Source organism: Arachis ipaensis, chromosome B03 (assembly GCF_000816755.2).
Source record: "Arachis ipaensis cultivar K30076 chromosome B03, Araip1.1, whole genome shotgun sequence".
NCBI classification, from domain to species: Eukaryota; Viridiplantae; Streptophyta; class Magnoliopsida; order Fabales; family Fabaceae; genus Arachis; species Arachis ipaensis.
Genome location: NC_029787.2, coordinates 118,991,821 through 119,002,579, shown reverse-complemented (window position 1 = coordinate 119,002,579; position 10,759 = coordinate 118,991,821). Strand labels below are relative to the sequence as shown.

Sequence of the window (10,759 nt, the reverse complement as noted above, 5' to 3'; positions counted from 1 at the left end):
ATTTACATTTCTGGCAATTTCACACATTGCAATGCAACTGAAACCGCAATTTAACAATTAGTTAAGCAACTATGTTTTTAAGTTGTCACCTGGTAGAAGCTTATTAGCCTGATAAAACTTGTTGGTTTAAAACAGGAATGAATAATGATGTTAATTTAATTGTATTTTCCACTAATAATAAGTGTTATTTTTTTACCTTTGGTAAATAAAACGTTATTATTTATTGAATTACACTGGGTAAATTAGTGAGTACTGGAATTCATAAGCTTGGAAGATATTTATTTACTTCATCATACTTAAACTCAGTAGTTTGGTTTCTGAATGCTGATTTTGTGTTTGCAGTGTTGCAGTCATGACAAGGGCTTTCCCTGACTATTTTGGGGAGCGAAGGGATCTTGTTCTTTTTCAGAGCATAGCGAGTTATTTGCTTCTTGCATGTGGTCTGATTTATGTTGTTTCAGTAAGATCGTTGAACAGAGAAAACCAAGAGTGTATTTTTTTTCCCTTTTTTTTGTGCGATATGTGATTTATACCAAGCTGCTGCTCAGTAGTAAATTCTTGATAAGAGAAGTATGATTTATGGATTTTTACTAATTAGTTTGACAAGTTTTAAATTTTAATTGCAAGTTTAAATTCCTTTTAATCTATGCCTTTTCTGTTGATTTGACAAGAATATTTGATGGTCAATACGATATTATCATAGCGAAGTGCAATATTGTAGATTGCATGACCTAAACATGTCTGGTTCTTTATACTTCTGAAAATAGTATTTTCATTCTCAAATGTTCTAGATTGCATATTCAAAACTTCATTTCGTACTTTTGAAAGAAAAGCAAAGCTGATGTCACTCTTTTGTTCATTTTGTTTCCATTTGAAGGGAGCCCTATGCATTGGTTTTCTGAAACGCGCTCGCCAGAAGCAGCAGATCTCAAGAGAGCAAGCAGCAAAGGATTTAGAGGTAAACTTCTATGTTGAGATGTTATGGCCACAAAATATTTGCATGTCTGTAATACTTGCCTTTCCTTAGTCACAGTGTGTTGCACTAATTGAAACATGAAATTTGATACTAAAAGTATGATTTTTGAGTTGGAGGAAACATCGTTATGACATGCTTTACAGATCTTAGAATTTTCCTTCTACACGTCAGATCTGGATATTGAAGATTATTGCATATAATCCCTCCTGGAATTGATGCTTGGCATTTTCACATTTGAGAGTCTGGCTGTAAATAGTACACCCAATGAAATTGCTGCATTTGAAACTTGAAAGTAGTGCTCACAGGACTACATGTATAGTTCAAATAGATTTTATATGGAAGGCTTGCAAATTCGCTGTTAGTTTGTGGTGCTTACATTCTAATAGACTTGCTTTTGGAGTTTAGGCGCAATACTAATTCAATAGAATAGATTTAGTCTTCAATCTTATGTGAGAGTATTTGGATACTTTTACAAAGATATTTTCTTCTTCTTCTTACCTGTACTTGCTTGCTTTCATGAACATCTCCAGGAGTTGGAACGGCGCAAAGAGGAACTTGAACAACTGCTCCTTGCAGAAAGGGTGTAGTCTGAAATTGAGTCATAGTAAAGATACCTGTGCCGCAGACTTATCAATCTTTCATTTTTGTTATTGTTGTTGCTGACAGATGAATTGTTTTTGTTCATTATAACAATTGGATTATGTTCGTGAAGTGCGGGTTACTAATCTTTTCTATTGTGTGTAAATATGTAAAGTAACATGTATATTTTTGTTTCAACTTCCAACTTCTATTCATAAGTTTTAATCCAATGTTAACTGACGTTAGATAATAAACACCTCAATTTGTTCAAAAGAAGTTTGTTTTGTACATTACTTTCGAAGCTGTAATTGACTAAAGGAATATCGAGCATTTTGAGACATTCAACGAGATATATATGCAACTGTCATATTAAAATTCTCCAATTAATGGATGCAGAGTATTTTAATATATGTGTGGTTCACAAATCACAGTTAAATACACACAAGTTTCAACCGGACATTTCATTCATGAATTTGAATTATCTGCCTTGTGAGTTGATACTCAGATTACTATTTACCCCGTTTGTTTTTGTTCTTTGGTGCATTCCAGTTCTGAGAAAATCTTGTAAGTCCCTGTTTGAATGCCCCAAGGTTTACCCCATTTGTGACCAAGATGCTCGTTACTCCCAATTCCGAGACCTGTCATAGATGTCAAGAAAATCTTAGAAAGTTAATTGGTAAAAAAGAAAAGGATAGATGTGAATGTTACCCCTTGGATGTTGTTGTCATCATCATCAAAGAAGAGCATAGAGTTATACGGGACACCAGTCTTGGAATGAATATTCTGTAAATGATCTGTTTTGTTTCCCCAGTTGTAAAATATTTCCTGACATGAGAGAGAAAGAACACAAGAGTTAGACAACACAGGGAACATGAATGAGAAAGAGAAAGAGATAGAGATTGAAGAATAGAGACCTGGGCAACAAACATGGAAGTGATGTTGAGTTTGTTAAGATAAGTTCTGGCTATGTCGGGGGTTGGTGATTTAGATGCAATTGCAAGGTCAACCCGTTTGTGTTTGAGTGCATGCATGATGCCCTTAACTTGAGGAAACAGATAAGGTGTGTCACTCTTGGAGCGGCACTCACTGGACATCAATTTGATGTGAGGATGAATCAGAATATAATATAAATAGTCTTATAGTGATTCATACATACCAGTAGAAAGGCCAGAGAGTGTGATCAAGATCAAAAACAACCAGCTTAGGAATAACTTGGAACACTCCCATCAGCTGCACTGCCTCCGCCTTCACCTTCTCTATGTCCTCCATCTCCCCGAATTGTGATGATGCATGCCCTTCATACACCACTCTTTTATATGGATAGAGTAGCTATCCTTCGTCACATTTTTTTTCTAAGATTATCCGAATAGAATTTTTTATGCTTATTTCACCCCACTTTCACTATACCTTATGAACTTTGATTCTCAAAGATACTTTAATAGAGTTTTTTTTTTTTTCTTTTGGGCCACCATTTAATAATTTTAAAAGCTTAAATGTAAAATATACATAAGTGAAAGTTTTACCGCAAATTACATAATTTACTCTAAAATGTATATGAATATGTGAACATTTATATATTTTTTTTTTGGTGACTATATGAACATTTATATATAATTAAAAAAAAAAGCATTTTGAAGAACATTATTGTTAAGCAAAATCTTTAAAATATTGATTTCCTAAGTTTTGGAGAAGAACATTATTATTTTATTATTATATTATTGTGTTACCCAATCAGTGACAGTGGTTGCGGTTGTGGACTCCATGCACCTCCCCGGCGTCATCTTCTTCTTCCTTCTTCTCTCGATACAAACAGGGTAACGCTCTCTATTCCCTTTTTCTTCCTTCTTCTTCTTCCATGCCGCAACTACATACTTGCTTCTATTTTCTTCCTTGTTATTCCGCACCCAATTGCTTCTGCCTTCACTGTTATCCACTTCATTCCTCTTCCCTCTTCACCTTTCTGCAACCTTTTTTTCTTTTTCATTATTTTTTTATGATGATAACCATGTTTTCAACTAAGCAACTCAGGAAGCTTCTAATCTTTGTTTTATGTATTATTAGCTGCATTTTGGCTTATTCTTTATCTGCATTGTGTATTAGAAGGATAAAAGAAAAACAACATGATATCGAAACTCATTTTCATGTTTAACGCTCCAAATCTTGTTGATATTATGGTTTAATAAATGATGCTCATGTGAATCGAAGCTCCTTTTAATTAAGCATTTGAATTTTTGCAGATTAGGAAGAGACTGAGAATTTGTGCAGCTGGTTCACAATATCTGTGTTCATCTATTAAAAATGGCTTGCCAAATAGGATCTATGTGGAGGTTATCAATTACAGAGAATGGATGCATAGAAAAATCGTGTATGGCCCTCGCCAATTCTAGAGCACACTGCTGTCGCTGCGAGCCAAGCTGTGGTATTTTAGGTCTAAAACTTGGCCTAAAGTCAGCGCCATTTCACCAGAGCTGGTAAAATTTGAATGCCTATATCAAGTTTTAGTTTTCAGCTGTTAAGATTGTGCAACATTCTGTTACGAGGGTGATGAATTAGCAGGATAAATAATTTCTCTTTTCAAATTCGACACTTTACCATAAAATGTTCTTCGGTTTCATAATAATGGCTGCAAGAAAATTATATCACTTCGGGTGTTTCTCATCTTATTGAGGGATAAACTGGTTATTTCTGTAACCATGTGATAATGATTGTCTTTCAATTCATTGGCTCAGTTTCCTTGGAAGAAGAGCCCGCTGGAAAATAGCTTTTGCCTTGAACACAGGTGGAGTGCCTGGTGATGGTGATCAACAAGGCCTCGATGATTCCAGTTCCGGTTTCAGTGGTACTCGATTGAGTAGGATACTGAGTGCAGGTGGTAGACAACTTCTAGAAAAGCTGAACTCAGCTAGAAAGAACCTCCCCATGAAAGTATTCTTGCTACTTCTAGGTTTCTACACAGCAAATGCTCTTGCTACAATCCTTGGACAAACCGGTGATTGGGATGTTCTGGTTGCCGGTGTTGTGGTGGCTGCGATCGAGGGAATTGGTATGCTGATGTATAAAAAGCCGCCTAGTGTGAGGACAGGGAGGTTTCAGTCTTTTCTTATGATGATGAATTTCTGGAAGGCTGGCATATGTTTGGGCCTCTTTGTTGATGCTTTCAAGTTAGGCAGCTAAGGATACCCAAGGCCTATCCCTGTTGTTGTATCATGGCCCTTACGCAATATCTTCTGGTATGAAATTTTAGAATTCAATTGCCTGTGTACTGATTGGAAACTAGGATAAGGTAAAAGAAAATATCGCTGAAATGAACTGAGCAATCTAGGAGAAGTTGGTTAATCACATCCTCAATATCATAATGATCACATTATGTAGTTGTACAATTTTTGGAACTAAGTTATCATGTTAATAAGGCTAAACTGTTACTATAACTTTTCAATGATTAAATGAACCCAAATAAGAAAGCTAGTAATTTGCAAGATTCAGTTTGGTGAATAAGACTTATGAATTAGATGCTTTCATTGCATCTCTGGTTTTCTTGAAAGGAAAATTGTAATGTGCAGCACAATTCATCTTTGCTATGATCTTATTAAAGTATTATATATCACAAATTACATATTTAGTTAATAATGCCGAAAGACAGATTTATTGAAGGGATATGATCACAACTATGATTATCATGTCTAATAAACTGCTTGGTTGAGTACAAGGCAACTGTATATATGACTGTATCAGGCATATAATGCCTCCGATCAAAAGCTACACAGGTGTGGGTGTCTATGTAATTTTTCTCTTTGCATTAGAGCATCTAAAACAAAAACATGAAATTTAAAAGAAAAGTGATCGCTGTTTCTATGACTTAGGCATGTATATAAAAATTAGAGGCAAATCATTCTTCAGACGCAGCACTTGCAGCACTCAGGTCTACAGAAAGATCAAGAACCTGAAACAAAGAATAAGAACAATATTAAAATCAAGTAAAAATTTTCCAGAGCTCTCGAATCTCCATTGTTATTAAATATTTATATTCCTTTTGACATGAAGTTCTGTCATGTAACATTATATCTGGAACACAAAGGTGAGTGCAAGTGAATGCAAACTCGTCAGATAGAAAATCATATACAATCTAAATGAAAATAACAAATAGAAGATATCGTTAACTGAGAGAATATATAATTTCAAAGTGTAGAAATAAATATGCCACTTTGTTTTCATTCATTTTTCTTGCCTACTGTAATGTTTCTCTGATTTCTCAATGTTTTCATACTGCAGCTATAACTACTTCCAATTGTTTGAAATATCTAATTTCAGTAACTAGTAGTTACCTTTCCAGTGATCTTATTGTACATGTCGATCACATCTTGTACTGTGGTCTCAAAATGTGTGGTAGCATCATAGCTCTGCAAGGATTGAATTTTAGGTTAGTACAACCAATTTTCGAAGATAAAAGGGAAAAGGACGGAGATTCCCCAGGCTGATTAAGAAGCATGATAAAAATTTATATTCTTCTTGACATGAGTTGTCAATTACTTTGTTTTAAATTTAAACCATTCTGATTTTTAATTCTCTTTTCCTCCCACACATATTCAAGGCTTGTATTTATAGACTCAGAATTTTCCATCAGTTACATAAGATAGTCAACATGTTGTGTATTGGCATTGCTCTATATAATTTATTCAAGTGCCCTTCCACAAAGATCAGGAAACAAAAACAAGGAAAGAAAATTTTTAAAGAAAATGCTTATGGAGATTCTGCTTAGTAGTTACCTTAGAGATGAAACAGCTATCAGCTTCATGATCATTGATGGGATGATATCTGTCATAAATGTCATAGAATATCTCATCTACAGGTCCAAGAAGGTCAATACCGGGCTTCAACTCCACCTCAGGTTGATCAGTCTCTGCTTCTGTTGTAACAAAAGCAATAAATTTTCCTTTCGGGGCCACGTTGTGAGCATAAGAGCAGCAGAAGAGATACCTTCAATAACAGGGGAAAAATCAGAAAACTAGAACCTACAAAGTTGGAAGTTACAACACTCACAAGTAAAACTCCATTCTCTCACTCTTGTATAGATTTATATGTTTTTTAAGTTGTAACTAACAACAGAAGGATCCTAGTAAATGGAGTATATGTATAAAACCACTACAGTAGATCAATGCAAACTTACATATCTGATTTTCGACCAAGTTGCTTCTGTGGCAGAATGACCTGTGCAGAGTGACAATTATTTGTGTCTGGAATAGGATGGCTCATAATACATATTGCACGTGCAACTTTTCCAACCTTATGAACCTGTTAAATTAATTAAAATAATGTCAGACGAAGATCATACTGAAACATGCATGTGTTGTACTGCAATTTATACTTAACAACACAGTTGTGCAAACTACAACATTTCCAATACCTAAATAAAAACATACTCTTTATAACCTTGGAAAATTTAAGAGGATACCTTATCAGGCAGATATGATGGATCACACACCACTTTCTTGCACTTGGCTGTCTCTCCTTCGGAGGTCACACCGACGGCTTTGCCATCATCACCAAACTCTACCTGCATAGTAGAACAAAAATTGTGCAGAAAGAAATATATAGCATGTAACCTGACAGGGTAACTATATATGTCTAGTTGATTATTTTGTTTTATCAGTAACTTGTGAGGCAGAAAATAAATGAACTGCTATATAACATATCTCCAAGTGAAAGTATCAGAAAAAATTATCATTTCAAAGTTGAAGTTTAATTCCCTTGATGCAACTTTCCTTCCAATACATTTCATATGATTTTTCTGAATACATAGAAGTATAGCCACATGCTTACCTTGCATTCTGGCTTGTTGAGCATGTAAGTTCCACCATACACAGCACTCAAACGTGCAAATGCCTTTCGGCCATCAAAGAAGTCGAAATCAGCGTTAGTTCCTGAAGTATGCAAAGTCCAACAGAGAAAAGGAAAGAGAGAAGTGGAGGAGAACCTGAGGAAGCTCTCCAAGTCCATATAGTGGATATATGTAAGGTGAACCTCCTTGAAAACGTGCTAGGGACTCTGCATATAGCTGTAGAAAACAGACAACAAATAACAAATTACATTACTATAATTACAAAATATACGAAGTTACTCAATATTTTTAGATATATAATGTTATAGGGGAAAGAACTGATTCTTTTTTTCTGCATATATAGTACCTTTACTCTCTCTACAAATCCCTTGGCTGGCTCATCCAAGTAACTATCATCGAGATGAAGTGCCAAGGCATGACCAATAAAGTCAATTGTATCATCTTCCAACCCGTACTTGCTACATTTGCACAACCAAAAAAGAAAAGTTCATGATAGGACAGCACCAACTGATACAAAAGCTAAAAATGATGCACTCGATCTACTAGATGTAAAGCATAATTTGTCTCTTAATAGCTTTCATCTAAGTTTATTCTGCGTATGTAGTTACATCTTTGTTTCCATAATTTTATGAAGGAAAAAAGTCAGTGACATATCTAGTAATTTTGCTTTCGAAGGCAAGGAAGGAAGAAATTGCATACGATATGAGCTGTCTTGCTGTAACTTGATTCAAATCTAGTCCTTCATGAGATTTGGGATCATTTGAATCATAATCCTGGACATAAATAAAGAACTTTCTAGCACGGCGCTTCTCAAACAGTCCCATTAATGGTGATTTCAATGCTTCAACATCCGTGGCTGGAACTTTGTAAATCTGAAAAATGTAAATAAAATACGAAGTGCAAGTGTTCAACAGTTTGCAATACAGAAAGGTACCAAAATGTGAATAAGAAATTGATGAATATGTTGCATACCTTTCCCTTATTATACACAAAACTTCCATCTACAGCTTTGAAGTGTAAATACTTTGTAACATCCGTGTGGATGAGAACACGAACCAAAACTTCATTGGCCATCATAAACTGCCAAAAAAATTAAAAAATTAAAAAATAAAAATCCAGGATTCTGTTTTTGTCATAGATTGATGAGAAAAGAAGATATACAAGCAAAAAGCGTAGTAAATAGAAGAAAAGTAAAAGAATAAAAGAAAATAATTTATTTATTTACTTGAAGCAAGGTGCAATGTTTGTTTCAAATGCATTATTGATTGAGATTATATTACAAGAGAAGTTTTGTGATCAAACCTTAGGTATCATATCAACATTGAATTCCCTGCTGGAACCTAGGTTCTCAGGTGGCTTGTCCTCTCCCCTAAATCGCTTCCATAGCTATATATATCACAACAGAGAAACAAGTTTTGTATTAGTGAACGAAAAGAGTGCATGAAAAATCTAATAATAATTCTACTGTTGCAAATTTGCAATAGAGGAGTGTGACCTGTGTGAGATTAAGAGATGTAGATGCCCCTCCATAGTAGTCATTTCTATCCATATGCAATACCTGATTCAATTAGTCGATTAAGGAGGGAAAATGATAACAAGGCCTTGTTTGGAGCAAGTATTAATTCTTTCTATGAAGATGAACTTCCAAACATTTATTTGTGTGTAATTCCAATGACCTGTTAATTATACAGGCTAATATTCACATGGTTTGTTTAAGGTCATAATTAAGATCCTTTTAAGGTGCATTTATTCTAACTGTACGAGGAAAAACATAACATTCTTTTAATAAATAAATAAGAGAAGTGATTAGAGGATGTGTGGTGTTACTTTGAGGCCATCAACTGAGAGAAGGCCACTGAGGATGCATTCCTTGAGTCCAGTGCCAAGGACAATTACATCGTACTCTTCATCCATCGCACAATATTATTATTGTTATTATTATCAAGTTTGAAAGAGAAAAGCAAAAAAGGAATTGAAACAAGAGTTTCAATTTGAATTATATAAGAGCGAGGAATTGAAGGAATGTTAGTTTTTTGGTTGAAGCAGAAGAGGTCCTTAGCGGCAAAGTAACGACACTAACGCGAACCCAAAATAACTCTTCTTTCTCATCATTCACACACGTGTTTGCTCTTTTCAGGACTCATTACTATATATAACATCCAATCATTTTAAACTTATGTTTGCAAACTTCTTCTAGGATTTAGTATATTCACAACTTTAGAGATATTTGATTCTTGCAACACAATAAATAATTAAATAAGTTGAATGATTTTTTATCTTATTTAAAATATTTTCATATACATAAATATTCAATGATATGCATTACTATTTTAATAAAAGTGTTAATTTTAAATTTGTTATTTCAAATATCACATATAAAGTAACGCATAAATGAATCGTAACATAACTTATACTAATCTCTAGAGAAGTACAGAGAAAGCAAGATTTATTTATATACAAAAAGATTTAAGTATAGTTGGGTGCATCGTCTTTACTATGAGTTTGTCGACATAAATATATTACATAAATAAAAATATTTGGGGATCACTTATTCATCATTATATATAATATAGTTAAACTAATTTAAACAAATTAAACCTAAGACAATCAGTTCATCCCATCACTCTTAGTCTATCTTCTAAATCAACGTTTTTGCTTTATTTAAGGTAACCTGCAGGAGGACAAAAAGAGTAATGACTTTTCAAAACATGTAGTGAATCACTCATAGAAAAAAAGTTATAAAATATAATAATTTATGTGTTTATACTGTCAATATGTGTGTCCAGATTCCACGTAATATATATAAATACAAACTGTTCCGTCCTTATGTTGCCGAGGTATAACGACTCCTTAGTCTTGCAGATATGCTCGGGTGGGAGAGGTATACGTCAGCTGAGTTGGAACACCGCGGCGGGAGCACCTGCAAAAAGCACTCCGACGCTCAAGTAAGAATATGAGTTATGAATAAATAAGAGAAATAAATCAGAGTGAGTTCTGTGACCTGTCTATTCCGAGGTTGGGTATGTGTTTATATAGGTGTTCCTTGTGTGTTCGGTTATAGTAAATCTCGGGATTCTCCGTGCGTTCCGAGGTTATCCCAAGTGTTTCGGTTTTATTATGTTTGTTACATTCCGAGCTTATTCGCAATTCGCCCGGATTATGAGGGTTTGTTGGTTTTTGATTATGCTTTCTTGTTCCGTGGTGTTTTGCTTGGCCGAGATATTCGTTTGCTGAGCTGGCCGAGCTTATTTGCTTTACGTATCATAGTCCCCAAGCTTGCTTTGTTGTAAGAAAACAAAGGCGAGCTTTTTGAAAAAATTTTGTTTGGATACCTCGGACAAGAAAGTGTTTCTGATATGCTCTTCCGC

The 10,759-nt window shown here is 34.5% G+C and overlaps 4 protein-coding genes across 6 annotated transcripts in view; 2 read left to right on the top strand and 2 right to left on the bottom strand.

Annotated features, from left to right (window-relative positions):
* LOC107631067 overlaps positions 1-1,780 on the top strand; it is a 2,882-nt gene extending 1,102 nt beyond the window's left edge. The window contains exons 4-6 of one of the 2 annotated variants that reach the window (XM_016334385.2): positions 343-460; positions 878-958; positions 1,507-1,780. In XM_016334385.2, coding sequence (XP_016189871.1) covers positions 343-460; positions 878-958; positions 1,507-1,563 — 256 coding nt within the window. In that variant the 3' untranslated portion in view covers positions 1,564-1,780. Of the gene's footprint in view, positions 1-342; positions 492-877; positions 959-1,506 lie in introns of both variants that reach the window. The other variant, XM_016334384.2, reaches the window with a different exon arrangement.
* On the bottom strand, positions 1,906-2,928 carry LOC107631068 (magnesium-dependent phosphatase 1). The gene is made up of 4 exons (XM_016334386.2): positions 2,712-2,928; positions 2,470-2,641; positions 2,264-2,380; positions 1,906-2,193 (listed from the first exon to the last, which is right to left on the bottom strand). Exons 1-4 carry the CDS (start codon positions 2,822-2,824, stop codon positions 2,065-2,067), a joined length of 531 nt encoding a protein of 176 aa, XP_016189872.1. The 5' UTR covers positions 2,825-2,928; the 3' UTR covers positions 1,906-2,064.
* On the top strand, positions 3,222-6,588 carry LOC107631069 (ycf20-like protein). 2 transcript variants are annotated; one of them, XR_001618487.2, is made up of 4 exons: positions 3,222-3,369; positions 3,793-4,026; positions 4,285-4,785; positions 6,402-6,588. XR_001618487.2 is itself a non-coding variant. In XM_016334387.2 (3 exons), the coding sequence occupies exons 2-3, from the start codon at positions 3,854-3,856 to the stop codon at positions 4,727-4,729; spliced, it is 618 nt and encodes a 205-aa protein (XP_016189873.1). In that variant the 5' UTR covers positions 3,222-3,369; positions 3,793-3,853; the 3' UTR covers positions 4,730-4,948. The 2 variants fall into 2 exon arrangements, 1 of the variants encoding a protein (XP_016189873.1); XM_016334387.2 differs by lacking the exon at positions 6,402-6,588 and having other exon boundaries at positions 4,285-4,948.
* Positions 5,201-9,398, bottom strand: LOC107631070 (guanosine nucleotide diphosphate dissociation inhibitor At5g09550). Its single transcript, XM_016334388.2, has 13 exons — positions 9,219-9,398; positions 8,887-8,949; positions 8,694-8,777; positions 8,364-8,471; positions 8,091-8,263; positions 7,738-7,849; positions 7,527-7,607; positions 7,373-7,435; positions 7,005-7,106; positions 6,720-6,844; positions 6,319-6,529; positions 5,878-5,952; positions 5,201-5,495 (listed from the first exon to the last, which is right to left on the bottom strand). The coding sequence occupies exons 1-13, from the start codon at positions 9,303-9,305 to the stop codon at positions 5,442-5,444; spliced, it is 1,338 nt and encodes a 445-aa protein (XP_016189874.1). The 5' UTR covers positions 9,306-9,398; the 3' UTR covers positions 5,201-5,441.